General features: G+C 36.4%; 3 protein-coding genes and 1 long non-coding RNA gene across 5 annotated transcripts in view; 1 reads left to right on the top strand and 3 right to left on the bottom strand.

The window, feature by feature from the left end:
- LOC134790512 (uncharacterized) overlaps positions 1-15028 on the bottom strand; it is a 248835-nt gene that overhangs the window by 171294 nt on the left and 62513 nt on the right. The window lies entirely within an intron of this gene.
- The window catches only part of LOC134790492 (dual specificity calcium/calmodulin-dependent 3',5'-cyclic nucleotide phosphodiesterase 1), a 299273-nt gene that overhangs the window by 54800 nt on the left and 229445 nt on the right, over positions 1-15028 (top strand). The window lies entirely within an intron of this gene.
- On the bottom strand, positions 3501-7073 carry LOC134790498 (maltase A1-like). Its single transcript, XM_063761314.1, has 9 exons — positions 6818-7073; positions 6547-6726; positions 6309-6466; positions 5505-6086; positions 5319-5426; positions 5089-5239; positions 4528-4723; positions 3938-4075; positions 3501-3637 (listed from the first exon to the last, which is right to left on the bottom strand). Exons 1-9 carry the CDS (start codon positions 6966-6968, stop codon positions 3568-3570), a joined length of 1734 nt encoding a protein of 577 aa, XP_063617384.1. The 5' UTR covers positions 6969-7073; the 3' UTR covers positions 3501-3567.
- On the bottom strand, positions 7705-14164 carry LOC134790496 (maltase A1-like). The gene is made up of 10 exons (XM_063761311.1): positions 13966-14164; positions 13125-13304; positions 12521-12678; positions 12135-12260; positions 11097-11552; positions 10743-10850; positions 10177-10324; positions 9438-9633; positions 8733-8870; positions 7705-7870 (listed from the first exon to the last, which is right to left on the bottom strand). The coding sequence occupies exons 1-10, from the start codon at positions 14120-14122 to the stop codon at positions 7714-7716; spliced, it is 1824 nt and encodes a 607-aa protein (XP_063617381.1). The 5' UTR covers positions 14123-14164; the 3' UTR covers positions 7705-7713.

A 15028-nucleotide genomic window follows, 5' to 3' on the forward strand; every position in this document is an offset into this window, starting at 1 on the left:
GTTTAAAAATTGCATACCATTTTCAGAGGCATGATATATTATGCCGTAAAATTATTATCATTACTATATTATTTATTGAGAAGTTCAACAGCGTTTACCTACATTAAATAATATACAAAAAAAACATGGGAACTTATAAGCATAGCCAATAACAGAACTCCCTGTCATTTTTTATACACAAAAAAAATCATCTGTGGGTAGACTTGTGATATATTTTTACTATGTCACGCCAATCTCGCAACAACAGACACACATAATATTACTTTTAAAAGCGTATTTTTCACTGCAAGAAGAAACACGGAGCTCTGCACAATTTAATTTAACAGCGGGTTTTTGTTATTAAATAGCGCGGAGGTGCGACCTCTGCTGGCATTTTCCAGTTTATCTCCTCGCAAAACATTTCATCTCGACTGTAAAAGTTCGCTTTTGGAAAAGTTGACCCCTGGATTCGTTGATCTGGATCCGTAAAATATAGTCAAGTTTAGTTTAGTTTAGTTTATTGATCTCTCAATACAATTTTCATAGTTAATGTAATCGAATACAGAAGCAATTACTTATCGTACAGCGACGCAATGAATGAGCTTTGTGATTCTCGTAATGAAAAAGCGGGAGGTTGTGCGCTGCCCGTGGGCGTGCATGTGCACTGAGCGCTGGGGATGCCTAATCAGATATAGATATAGATTTAATCTTGTTATAAACAAGTAGGTAACCGTCAAAAATATTTATTGATACACACTTTTATTGCCGACTTTTATATCAAGTACTTCTCGAGACCTTTCAAATGAGCCTAAACTTAATGTGTTTATGTTTTTCCATCGAAGAGTTCCTTTGGCTACCTTCCGACTGCATCAGCAGATCTGCTCCATGTTAGCATATTATAGCATTGTCATCGGAAATATGGAAGTATGCGTAATTTCAGCTCAATCAGGCACCCGGAAGTGGTTCAAATTTAAGTTACAAGATTGGAAGCACCATAGGTACAAAGAGATATTGGTATATATATACGCAGTGAAGCTAAATAAAGGTGTGTAAAAAGGTGTGTAAAAATTATGAACGTGTCTATCAGCTGTCAATACTGACATTTCTTCAACCATAAATGTCACTGTTGATAGCTAACAGACAATATCCATTACCTTTTCATAACAAGATTATAGAATTGGAATCACTCTCCAGTGGTGTGGGATGTAAGCCTTTCAACAATTCATCGGAGATTGTGGGCAGTGGGTATTGGCAAGTCGTATTGACCGTAAATACGTGCATGTATTTAAGTTACTAAAATGACGACGATAAAAACTAGGCTCGATAAAATTCGCAATGACCGACGTGCTTCGGAAGTTGGGCACCAACAAAACGCTAAGTATACTTTTGGCAGGGTGGGCAACGTATCCTTATAAATCATTGGTGCATTAAAGTTCAAGAGTTGCAACTGCGGACTAAAAAACATTGCTAAGAAATACCTCCAACCACGTGAATGAAAGAATTAGGTAACTATAAAGAGTTGCTGGAATCATTGTGCACAAGAAGACCGCGTTTAGAAATGGACGAATTTAGCTAACAGAGAATGCTGTGGCTTTTATGAGGCCACATCAACAAAATACTGAACTACACTTGACACTACGTTCAACGTCTCCGGTTGAAGGAGTGCAGTTTAAAAGAGGAAGAGGATACATTTACAGTGATTTATATGAGACCACGTGCCAGGTAGTTGTGAATGTACCCCAGTTGTGGGTCAAAGTCGAGGCTGTTAAACTAGAACGCAGTACTTGACAGAGAGCTAAATGTTTTAGAAAAGTGTAATGGGAGCTTTTTATTTCTCTAGAGTTGGTTTCCACTTGACCTCAGAAAAAAGTTTTAATTAGATTTTTTTATGTGCTGTGGGTTTAAAAGTAGTCTACAAAGTATATGAATGTTGTACTCTTATAGTTTTAATATTAATATGTCATAAGAGCTGTTATTTATGGAACTGAGTTTTGGCAGTGTTCAGATTTTAGTTCAACTTTCAATTAAGATGAAATCAATATAATATAACTCTAACAAAAGCAATTTAATTTAAGAGCTATGAGATAAACAAGCTATAGTCAAACTAACCTGCCAATGACTCAAATTTGTGCGACCAAGGTCCTGGATTGTCACTTTTTTGTTCAATTGCTAATAACTTCATATATGAATCAAAAATTGAAAAACCCTCAACACTATGAAACTGATGAACTGATTTTGATAAAACATGTCTAAAGACTGCCGCCGCTAAACAACCATTTTTAAATTTAAAAAAAAATCGCATCAAAATTGATTTATTACCCGTTTAAGAACTACGGTGTCACAGACAGGCGTACACATAGCGGTCAAACGTATAACACCCCTGAAAAAAGTGGGATTGGCGATGGACTGTATTAAAATGATAAGCGGGATTTTACCTTCGAAACTGAGCAAGTATATTTAATTATATTTTAGTATTTACAAGGAAGTAGAAAAACAAAGCATTTGACACGACCGATGAATGAAATCTGAAGATCTATAGTGTCATTTTATTTTTTAAGACAATTTTGAATTTATAATAAGAAAGAAGAATAAAGCCTTCAAAGAGTCTGCAACATCCTCCCTTTGCGGTGGGTAAAAACGAGATAATGACGATGTCAATCAAAGGACGCGTGCAACGTTTTGATCCACACAATGCCGCTGGACTGACAATCGCGTCGTTTGAATTGTAACAAACGTAGCGCTGTGTGCATTGCACAGCCGTGGCGGGCTCGTTTGGACGGCTGTTGATGTATGCAATTCTGTTTGGATTGCGTTGTTCATGCCTACACACTCGGTTGTACTTAAATGGTACCATCACTGATATTTTATAAGACCTGAGCGGCAAGGGAAGTATATTTCATACAACTCGGCTTATTACATTTTGTAGTGGCATCACTTTTTTCAGCTCGCTATACATATATTTACTATTAAATTGAGTCCACAGCTGTCAACTGGCAATAGCAAATAAACCATCCAAAATAAATTACAGGTCGCCGTGGACATCGATGCTTTTTAAATGATAGTTTCGATTGATTAAGTATTTATACGTCGCCAACTAGTTCAATTCCTACCAGGATTGATCATTCCGGTAACGTACCTCTGTCTGATTGCTTTTGCATTTTGTTTGACTTTGAAATACGGCATAGGTCTGAGTAATGCAATTTAAGGATGACTCACGTTAAATCGGGCCGTGTCCTACCCGGAGCTTCCGGCGCATCGTTTCCTATGGAAAAAATCACGTGATCGCCTGTCATGTCGTAGAAAAGTAAGCTCCGGAAGCTCCGGCCCGGACACTTCCCGGTCTAGAGTGAGTGGTCCCTTATCCAAAATAAACATTTTAATGGATTATTAATGATTAATGGATTATTATTTTTTATTTGGATGGATTTTAATAGTTTATCGTGGTAATATTATATTTATTATTCGTATTTGTGTAGAAATGCTGCTTACAACTGTAAGGTTAAATAAAAGTCGTTAAATGTAAATCAACATTTTTTTTAAACTTGGTTATACATATTATCCATTTATTATCAAGTTTTCTTGACGCGTTCATGCTTTAACTTTGATGACGAAAGATTCACTGCCGACAACCTCCACCGCAGTTGCCTCTAGCACGTCCCTGTAAAATACATACTTTCGTTGTTATTTGTAAATTATCTTTAAATGTAAGCAACTAGACTTTATTTGATTCCGTAGTGTTTTCATCCCCAAAGCCCGCTAAAAATTATACTTATGTTATAAAAGAGTTAAGATTTTTTTAGGCAAACAGTTAATTAATTATGTTAAGTTGTGTTAATGTTCTCGGCTGATGAATTATTATTGTTATATATATATTAGGCACATATTATTATACTAATCCGTTGTCTTTTTTAAACCATTGATTTGGATTTACAAGTTTTTATATGGAAACGAAACTTACCCAGTGTCCTTCGGTGACTGAATACTAGCAAGGACGACCTCCAACTCCCCGGTAACATTCTCAAAATAGCTTAAGTCAATAGTGTAAGATTCATCTCTGAAGTTGACGAGGATCACATAGATTTCGCCATTGTACCACCTGTTGAGATAGTTATAGATAAAGTACTTGTGATAACGATAAATATTGAAGTAACTGCTGGCTTAGTTTGTCAATGTCGAACTTACTTCGTATCTGAAGATATTGTTTTGAAAAAGATAATGGTCCCCCATAGTAACGGCTTAGCAAATACAAATAACTTTATTTTGCATGAAATATGGTACAAAAGATGGTCAGACAATATTAAATAACACACATCTTAAAGACCTATTGTATGGCTGGCGACACCTGGAAATGAATTCTTCAGAAGCCCGGCGAGCATACCTACTGCTAAAATTACCAATGCCAATTTAAGCAAAATATTATATGATGATTGATGAATCTAGGCCCACATGCCTAAGTTTAACCTAAATAAGATTTTGGCTCAGCTGCCTAAGGGTTAATGGCATTTATCGTTTTTAAAAAGATTGGAACAATAAATCGTTATAAAGTACCTTCGGAAAGCGAAGATGTCTCCATTCAGCGCGGCTGTCTCGTATCTGCCATATCTGAATGTGGGCTCCGTGCGAAGTTGAGCCAACGCCTTGTAGACGTTCAAATGTGACCTCGTGATGTCACGCTGCACTTCCACGTTCAAGTTTTCGTAGCCCTCAACAACTGGCAGCCAGGTCTTGTCTGCCGTCGAAAATCCTATCCAAAGATATGATAACTTCTACTCAAAAGTTAACTGGAAGAGATTCCTCAAAGGGATAAATTCGTTTTTGTACTTCTTACTAATTGTATGTTATTTTTAATATGTCTTTTTGTGTTTATTGCACTTTGTGAGTTTACTACTACTACTAATATAACATCAAACACAGAGAAACAATTTCTATTTTAATTTAATCACATATTTTTATGGCTTTCGACATATACATATACCAAGAATATTAGAGATTACAATGCTTTTATCGATACAACATATCAGTCTCAATATCTATTTGTTTTGTCTGTCGCGACATGTCGTTTATTTTAGGAATACAGCTTTCTGAAACCTTTTGTATTGACATACATACCAGCATTTTTGTCAGAGCTCCATTGGAAAGGCGTCCTTTCGGGATCTCTTGACGCTTGCCAGTAGTTGATGGGATCATCAGTGTTGCATCCACTTGGATCTACTGTGTCCTCCCAGCTGACGTACCCGTCTACCATTCCAATTTCTTCACCCTGTTATTACAAAATATAGTTAAATTATGCAATAACAAATATTATTATTAGTCATTCCTTAATATATTTTTATTTTTACCATATAAGTCACGGCAACGCCTGGCAATAAAAGAACAAGCATGTTCATTCCATCCACTACCTTTGGGCTGTATCTGGAAGCTACTCTACTGTTGTCGTGATTACCCGTCTGAAATTAAATGATTCATTGTTTTTATTCTATTTGAGATAATAGTAAAAGAAAATGTTAGATATCTGTCACACTTACCACCCAGTTGGCTAACTTGTCAAGGGGCTTAAATGTCAAAAACTTATCAACAGCATACTTGACCTCAGCAGCCGTAGATTCACCGTTGACGTCAGAAATCAATGCAAAATTAAATGGCATATGTGCTCCTATGCGGTCCCCCTCTCCAAAGTACTTCATTGTTTTCTGAGGACTTGCGTAGATTTCAACCATCATTACTCTGGAAAAATCATCTTTAGCCTTATATTCTTCATAAACATCACGCCACTGGTAAACCATGTCGTAAGTTTCATCTTGGTCAGTTGTGTATATGTGGTTCAAGTAACTGTAACTTAACGGGTCGTCCAAACTGTTTCCTGAAATAGGTTCATCTGGGTATTTGCCACCAAATTGTTCTTTGTCTACTTCAAAAAGATGCGCGATAGCGTCAATTCTAAATCCAGCAACGCCTTTGTCGAACCAGAACCGAATGACATTTTTCATCTCCTCGACCACATCAGGATTACGGTAATTGAAATCTGGTTGACCGATGACAAACTGATGTAGATAATATTTTCCTACTTCTTCCCTGTACTCCCAGGCACTTTTACGGAAAACACTCAGCTGTAAAAAAATCATAAGACATTTCTATATAAATAACTATATCGCTGGCCCAATATTACAGGGTTCTATGTAACATTTTCAAGATAGTTGAAATTCGACTTAATGTCACTATGATAATGTTCAAATTTCAGTTCGATAAAAGTGAAACATAGAACCCTGTAATATTGGGCCAGCGATTTGTAAACTTCTAATAAATAATAAGCTCAATAAATAAAATGTTACCCAATTGTTCGGCGGCTGCAGATCACCATTTTCGTCAACTACTCCGTCCTCCCAAACAAAATAATCAAAATATTTCTCGTCACCTTGAAGGGCTTTTTCAAACCATTCACTTTCGTTACTGCCATGGTTAGGCACCAAGTCCAAAATTATTTTAATATCTGTAAAACAAAGTTCCTTCATAAAATTGATGCTTGCAACCATTATTATAGTTAGATGTGAATTATATTAGCGACAGTACCTAATTCATTCGCCTTGGCGATCAGTCTTTCAAAATCCTCCATAGTTCCATACTCATCGTGGACGTCGTAAAAGTCAGAGATGTCGTACCCGAAATCATACATTGGGGATGAGAACATAGGCGAGAGCCAAGTGGCACCGACCCCTATTTCCTTCAAATATTCCAGTTTAGAGGTTATTCCTGAAAAAAGTATTAAGAAAATATTATATCCGTTTTAATTCAAATTTATAAAAAAATATGATTTATCCCACGACAAATAAAGTCCACTTACCATTTAGATCCCCAATGCCATCTCCATCACTATCCATGAAAGATCTCGGATAGATCTGGTAGAAGATGGTCGTCTCCCACCATTCTTTCTCCCCTTCTGTGCTCCCCTGAGCTAGAACCAAGAGTAAAGGGAAGAGAAACACCGACTTCATCTCGGCTTATTCTCCTTTAACTCCAGTAAGTTCAGACTTTATATACTCTTCCGATATCTACTTCGTACAGATAAGGATTATTCTCAAGAGATTATAACTATCTAGACACCTGCAGCTATGGGATTTACTAGTTGTTTTGAATATTGTTAGCAATCTTTGCGTGACAATCTTTGCGTGAATATCATGCAGCTGAATTTTAGTTATAGGTATTTGTTTTGCGCTGCACATTAAAAATAAGACGTCAACTTACATCGGCTAGTTAAAACGATTTTGGAGGTATGAATTTTTTAACAGAACACTAAATATCTCATTCTTATTATAAATACTTTTTTATGAAATTAAATAAATAGGTCTTTATTTGATTTCATTCCTTTAAGTATTAAAAAAGCTTAAGTACTTAAAATGTATCATTGTCATTTCAAATATAAACAATATAAAATACATCATAATAACAAGCTGCACAATGTTTTAGATATGAAGTTCTATGCCACTTACTACCAATTATTTTGAATAGGTAACTACCTCGACCATTTAGGTGTGACTATCGTATTGAATTTATAAACGGAAAAGGAGAAGTTAAACCAAGTTTTTTTATTAAATTTTTCATAAATAATTCAATTATAGGAAATAAATAATAGTAACATTTTATCTAATTAAGTACAAATTATTACTTATTTTATGGCATTTATATACACTTTTTTACAATGACAAAGTTGGACCAATTCAGCTAAGTAAATTCAAATTACTAATTGTTAGCATTTGAATAAAAATAGACTAGTAAATATACGAAGCACAATGAAACAATGCTAAGACTCTTCAGCTCCGTGGCACCACTAGTTTGTGCCTTCCACACCACTGCTTCATACCCAGCTAATGGGATCGAAGAGGCGGAGAATACCTCTCTGAAATCATCACAAAATATTGCATGAGATTTCACATATAAATCCAAAACTGTACAATTAGGGTTCATCCACATATTACGTTACAGCAACAGGGGTAGGAGGGGTCATGCCAAATGTATATAACAGTACGAATTAACGACCTATCTTTTTCCTATGAAAAAGTATGACAAGGGTGGATTTAAAAAATCAAATTCTTGTGTGATGTAATTAATGGACCACCCCTTATAGGTGTTTTTGTTGCAATAGGAGTTAAGGAATATGTGACAGAGGAAATCATTATCAGTAGTAAGGACGGAGATAAATAACACTTATAAGACTACCAAGAGCTACTTATAGCGTTTTGAGTGCTTACTGTGTATTATTGATAGGTACCTATCGTATTGAGTGAAGAGCAGTCATGATATGTGTTTAGGTACACGGTTTTACTTGAAGTGAAGTAGGTACAGATGTACCTAGTGCATAATTGTTTTCCTTCGTATTTTCTCGAAAACGTTCGTATTATTCATGCTACGTCAGTCAGCCTCAGTACTTTTTGTACTGAGATTGACTGAAATAGCAATGAGACACGTTCGTACGTTTCCGTGAAAATACTGAGGAAAATAATTATGCACTACGTCTGTACAGTGATATTATGCTTAAATATGGTGCTGATCTGAAGGTGAAATTTGAAAGGCGTTCAATCCAAACATCAACAAATTTAAACTTTGAGTTTCTTTGACTTATTAGAAATGTTTTAAAAAGGATAAAAAACTACAGTCAGGAAAAAATCATTAAGGAGAATTAGTAAACAAAAACGTTGACTAAATATAAGACAATACTGTCACAAATCATACTTTGATCAGTGAAAAAAATAAACACCAACCCTTCGTTCTTCGTCGAATCCACGCTCCTTATCACAACTGTGACGTCACCCTCGACGTTTTCAAAGTGTGTCAGGTTCACGTCGTGCGCCGTGTCTCGCATGTTCACTACCACAAGGTAAACCTCTCCGTTGTACCACCTGTAAACATCGTTAGTGGTCACCATGCTATTCCAACCAATCGATATTGACCTTTATCGTCTTGCCCTAGAATTTCCTATTGGATCGTTTGGTTGAGAATAACTTAGGTCATTTTGAAATATATATTTATTAGGTGCATAGTTATAAATCTTATCCAATTATAAACTGATCTGAGAGCATTGTGATGGCAAATCTGAGTCAGGTAATGTAATTAATAAATTACTAATTAGCAATACAGAAAAATACATTAATAGCGAGTTTAACAAACTCTTTGGGCCGCGAATACTCAGTGGAAAACTGTTTACATATGATCGAAACAACTAGAAATCAATTATAGTAAATAAGACAATCTTACACAAACCGGCCTAGCACCACAGTAAGCTCAATAAGGCTTGTGTTTTGGGCATTAGGCGGATAATTATGTTACAAAATATCTATGAATAACACAGAAATACATTTCCTTGCTATGATTCGAACGCGAGAAATAACGAAGCACGTTTCATTAATCTCACTGCGTAGACTCCTAAATAAATAAAATTGTAACAATTACATAAATGAAACGATTACCTTTTAAAAGCAAATACATCTTCGTTTAAAGCAAGTGACTCAAAGCGTCCAAGTCGGAACACTCTGTCCAGCCGTAGCTTTGCTAGAGCTTGGTAGTTCTTCAAATGTGACCTGGTGGCTGCCAATTGGGCTTCAACATTTAATGTTCTGTAGTTGCTCGCTACTGGCAACCAAGTCGTGCTAGCGTTAGAAAAACCTGATAAAGACAAATTTACTAGTTATACGCTCGTTTTCAAACAAACGCCCAAATTTGGTTTCTAGGAAAATATAATTATTATTTACGCTGTTGAAAAAGATAAGAGATACATTTAGTGAACTATGCCCAAATGCTTGGGGGAATGCTATTAAAGAATCAATCATCACCAATTAGATACCATGGAGGCCTATTGCTACCGCGGCGTGAAGGCACGCCCGGTAGCATCCATTCTAAAATCCGCAGGAGAGGTGAAAAAACGAAAATACAGTAACGCCTGTGAGAAACGTCAAGCAACATTCACCCCTCTCGTCACATCCGTCGACGGAGTCTTCGCTCCATAAATGTACGAATTTATTAAACATGTCGGTGAAGCTATCGCCGCATCATTTCATGTGCTTCCATGACGGGGCAGCTCTACCCAACATTCACTAACCAACGAGGATCTACACTTCAACTTATACCTGTCTTATTAAATTTGCTGTTTGTGTTTATGTACTTATATTTCATTATTTTTACCTAAGATATCTTATATCACTCAAGTACCTGCATTTGTCTGCGCATTCCATTGCATAGGTGTTCTCTCAGGATCTCTGGAATATCTCATGTAGTTATCCGGATCGGTGTTACATCCAGCAGGATCAACTGTTTCTTCCCAGGTGACTTCACCATCCAAGAGGCCTATTTCTTCACCCTGTATTATAAAAACAGTAATAAACTTACTACTTCATAAATTTACCTCTTTTCTACGTTCTTCACTACAAGTAGAAGCATTAATGAACAAATTTTCCGACATGACAAACAAAATCTCTTTCCGCATTAAGTAAGTATTTTACTAAATTTCCGTCTATTACTTGACTAGCAAAAACTCCTTGTATGAGCACTGTTTTGCAATAATGAATAAATATTACATAACAAGATAAAAACATAGACAAGATAAAAAAAAGGAAACCTAGAATTACTTATCTCAGCCAAATAAAAAATAATGCGTCGTGTGAGGAAATTAAAAAACTGGCACAAGAAAGAAATGATTGGCAATTACTCCACAGACAAGAGCAAAGCTCTTAAGTTACAAAGCGGATGACGGAAAAATTAAGAAGTATAAAACTTACCATATAAGTAACTCCGACTCCAGGAAGAAGCAACACAATCATGTTTATGCCATCAACAAGTGTTGCGCCGTATCTAGTTGCCATCCGATGGTTGTCGTGATTGCCAACCTGAAATACCAAATTTCATAACCAAAAACTCGTCACATTTTACTTTCGAACAGGTATTGCTTAAATACTCGTGAAATACAACAGTTTAATGCAAACACGGCTACTGTTTACAAATACTTCAGCAATAGTTATTTTTAATGCTACGTCGATGGCAAATAAATATACGGTCCGCCTAATGTTGAGCTGTCACCGTAGTCTATGGACACCTGCAACTCGTACATTGTAAGCGTAAATTCTGGTACTTACCACCCAATTTGCATCTTTATCAAGAGGTTTATACGTCAAGAACTTGTCTATAGCCCTTTTAATATCAGGGGCGGAAGAATCTGCATTCACGTCAGTGATCAAATCAAAATTAAATGGCATCTGTGCACCGTTCCTTCCCCCTACTCCGAAATATTTGACAACATCCTGAATAGTAGCGTACACTTCAGTCATCATGGTTCTTGACATGCCATCTTGGGCTTTAAACTCATCAAGAATATCTCTCCAATCATAGATAATATAGTAGGTTTCGTTTTGGTTCTTAGTATAAATATGGTTCAACGAATCATGGTCGTCTAATTCCACACCCACAGCTCCTGACAAGGGTTCATCGGGATACGTTCCATTGAATAATTCCTTGTCGACTTCAAATAAAGTGTTTGCTGCATCTACTCTGAATCCGGCTACTCCTTTTCCTAGCCAATGACGGACAACATTCTGAAACGTAACGATAAAATATAAAACTGTTTTTAAATCTAACTAGTAATATTTTTCTTTTTTTGTACGTACATGTTTTAATTGATTAATAAATAATCTATTTACTTTTAGATTATTAAGTGTAAATCCTTTAAATAACAACATATTTAGGTATTGCTTTTCGTTTCAGGTAAGTACATGGATGTCAACTCCACATGATTCGGTTCAAAAATCCCATTATGTACGAGTAAGTATTTATAAGTACCTACAATATGCCCAAAGAGACTGAAAATTCTTGGAATAAATGGGCTTAGTAGTGCAATTTAAAGAACAATCCACAAGAGACGATTCCAGGTAGAAACGGTTTATAAAGCCAAACAGTACCTACATAATCAAAAACTTATATAAAATGGAATATTCAAGAGTTATTCTTCAAAACGGCATTGACTCATTGGTATTAAAGTCACCCTGAGACCCAGAAGCAATTGTTTTGTTTTTGAAATTGTAACCCTTAGAGTTACACAATGAAAGTTCAAAATAGATTTTGGAATATGTACAAAAAATTGTACGCAGGGACCTAGGAGGTTAAAATAGTTTCCTTACGTTCATCTCTGCGACCAGTTCAGGGTTTCGGTAGTTAAGATCAGGCTGACCAATGACAAACTGGTGTAAATAGTATTTGTCCGTTTCTGCTCTATACTCCCAAGCGCTGCCATGGAAGTGGCTAAGCTGTAAAGAAATAATGATATTCCAATTAATCAGACAATTAAAATGTGGTCTTAATCAGTAAATGCTGCATACGTCACGCAATTGTTAAAGTTCTGCAAATTAATAAGAATATTTTGTGTGTATTATTATTATATAGGTCTTGTAGACTCGATTCGGTAACTTTCATCCAATATAGAAGGTGGCAGCGGCCTTTAAGTTAACCTTTAAAGTATTTAAATTAAGTCTGAATCTCTTTATTTTAACATAATCTAATTTCTTACCCAATTGTTGGGAGGTTGTCGGTTTCCATTCTCATCGATGACACCGTCTTCCCAGACAAAATAATTGTAGTACTTTGAATCGCCTTCGAGTGCTTTTTTGAACCATTCACTTTCATTAGACGAATGATTAGGTACAAGATCTAATACCACCTTGATTCCTATAAAAATAAAGCTGTATTATTTGTGTGTTGTGTACAATAAAGTGATTACTACTACTACTACTACTACTACTACTACTACTATAATATTCATAGGAACACTGATTCTGGTGTCCATAGATTAATTAAAATACACTACCCAAATTTTTCGAATACCTACCTGTATAAAGTCGCTTGCTAAGGGCCACTTGCATCATTCCACTAACCCGGGTTAACCGCTTAAACCTGGAATTGCCAAGGTTACCAGTACTATTTGGCACAGGGTTAACGGTTTAACCGGTTAACCCCGAGTTAGTCGGACGGTGCAAGTGGCGCTAAAGGTACTAAATAATTTTACTTAAAAAAGCATCAACTGGAGATGACTCCGCCACTACATAGTTACGTTTGAGCATAACATACGTAATAACAATCGTTAATAAAAAACAATCATACTACATTACACATACCGAGTTCTGCAGCCCTTGCTGTAAGGGCTTCGAAGTCAGCCATAGTGCCATACTCATCGTGGATGGCGTAGAAATCCGCAATGTCGTAACCAAAGTCGTACATAGGTGACTGAAATATCGGCGAAAGCCAAATCGCGCCAACTCCAATCTCCTTAATGTATTCTAATTTTGATGTGATTCCTAAAATTTTAAATAAAATATTGTAGGTTACAGGTTATAGGTATTCGCGGGCTTGGTTTCCGCAACTCGACGTCATAAAATTACGCCTATTTTGAGTGGTGGGTTGTTGGAACTACCCTTGCCAACCCAACTCTGCCAAGAAGTCTAACAGATCCTTGTTACCGACGACTACTGGAAGAGACTCCGGCGAACCGTGGTGTTTGTGCCCGGGATGTTTGTAGATTATTAAACGTACACAGGAATTTTAGATCCACTTAAAATGCGCTTTTTAATATTTTTACAATTTGTTGAGTAGGTATTTTTCTCCTGTATAAAGAATTAATAAATAGGTACCACATTAATGACTTACAAAACGGAGGCTAATTCAAACTTATATTTTGATATCAAAATGATGTCATTTTGTTATTATTTGCGCGTGTACTTGTTTGTATGTGTATTGGCGCAAGCGCAAGCGCAACGCACGGGCGAATGATAACAAAATAACATTATGTTGACATCAAAATAATTGGCCTCACGTAATCATAAATAATATGAAAATTATAAAACTAGGAAGATTTATTTGTATGTCAGAATAAGTACTGCAACCTGCTAATATTAAAAAATATATAAAAAACTTGAAATAGCTATGAACACGTTAAACCTATATTCAAATTAAACATACCATTAAGATCACCAATGCCATCGCCATTACTATCAGCGTACGACCGTGGATAAATCTGGTAGAAAATGGTACTCTGCCACCAATCAACTTCGCCCTCCTCAATGGGATCACTTAAACAAAACGCTACCAAAAATGGCAGCAGATATACCACTCTCATGGTGTCCTGTATATGCCAATCTTGTGTACAATAGAACCCGTTAGTGACTACTGTTATCGAACCAAGTAAGACATATTTATAATATGGCTGAGTGCAATTATACGCAATCTGTGCGTTATCTTTCTCTGACACTTGAACCGAGTACGAGTACAGTCGCCATCAGATATATCGGAGCGGCCAAGGTGTTCACAATATCTGAACACGCGCTCTAACGCCCTGACAATAGAGGCGTGTTCCGATATTTGTGAGCACCTTGGCCGCTCCGATATATCTGATGGCGACGTACCTAGTAATTATCAAGGAAATTGTTGTTGAGGATCCAGTCATTGTTACGTGCATAATACATAATCTCCATCCATACTGCATACTAATATTATAAAAGGAAGTCTGTCTGTCTGTCTGTCTGTCTGTTACCTCTTCACGCTTAAACCGCTGAACCGATTTAGATGAAATTTGGTATAATGATTGTTTGAGTTGAGCCCCGAGGAAGGACATAGGATAGTTTTTATCCCAGAAATCATCCCTTAAAGGGGTGGAATTTTGTATGGGGACTTAACAACAACTGCACGACAAACTTTGTCAATAGGAACTGTCCCGCTCGCGCGGTGTAGCACCGGCGCTGATGCACGATTTAGTTGAAATTTGGTATAGAGATAGTTTGAGTCCTGGGGAAGGACAAAGGGTAGTTTTCATTCATGAATTCACCCTTTAAGGGGGTGAAAAGGGGGTTTGAAGTTTGTATGGGGAATCAACAAAACGCAGATTGAATAAAATAATAGCTACCTGCCTAAAATAATAATTCCACGCTGACGAAGTCGCGGGCAAAAGCTAGTATAATATATATGTAGTGTTCCGTGCATAAAGGGTCATTATGCTCTATGTGCATAAGGACCCTTATGCTCCTTA

Source organism: Cydia splendana, chromosome 5, assembly GCF_910591565.1.
Source record: "Cydia splendana chromosome 5, ilCydSple1.2, whole genome shotgun sequence".
NCBI classification, from domain to species: domain Eukaryota; kingdom Metazoa; phylum Arthropoda; class Insecta; order Lepidoptera; family Tortricidae; genus Cydia; species Cydia splendana.

Coding starts and splice junctions, on each gene's coding strand:
- LOC134790496 (XM_063761311.1), bottom strand. CDS start 14,122: ATGAGAGTGGTATATCTGCTGCCATTTTTGGTAGCGTTTTGTTTAAGT. Junction 13,305..13,965: donor TGGCATTGGTGATCTTAATG/GTATGTTTAATT, acceptor TTAAAATTTTAG/GAATCACATCAAAATTAGAA. Junction 9,634..10,176: donor GAATGCGCAGACAAATGCAG/GTACTTGAGTGA, acceptor TGTCTTTATCAG/GTTTTTCTAACGCTAGCACG.
- LOC134790498 (XM_063761314.1), bottom strand. CDS start 6,968: ATGAAGTCGGTGTTTCTCTTCCCTTTACTCTTGGTTCTAGCTCAGGGG. Junction 6,727..6,817: donor TGGCATTGGGGATCTAAATG/GTAAGTGGACTT, acceptor TACTTTTTTCAG/GAATAACCTCTAAACTGGAA. Junction 5,427..5,504: donor ACAAGTTAGCCAACTGGGTG/GTAAGTGTGACA, acceptor ATTTAATTTCAG/ACGGGTAATCACGACAACAG.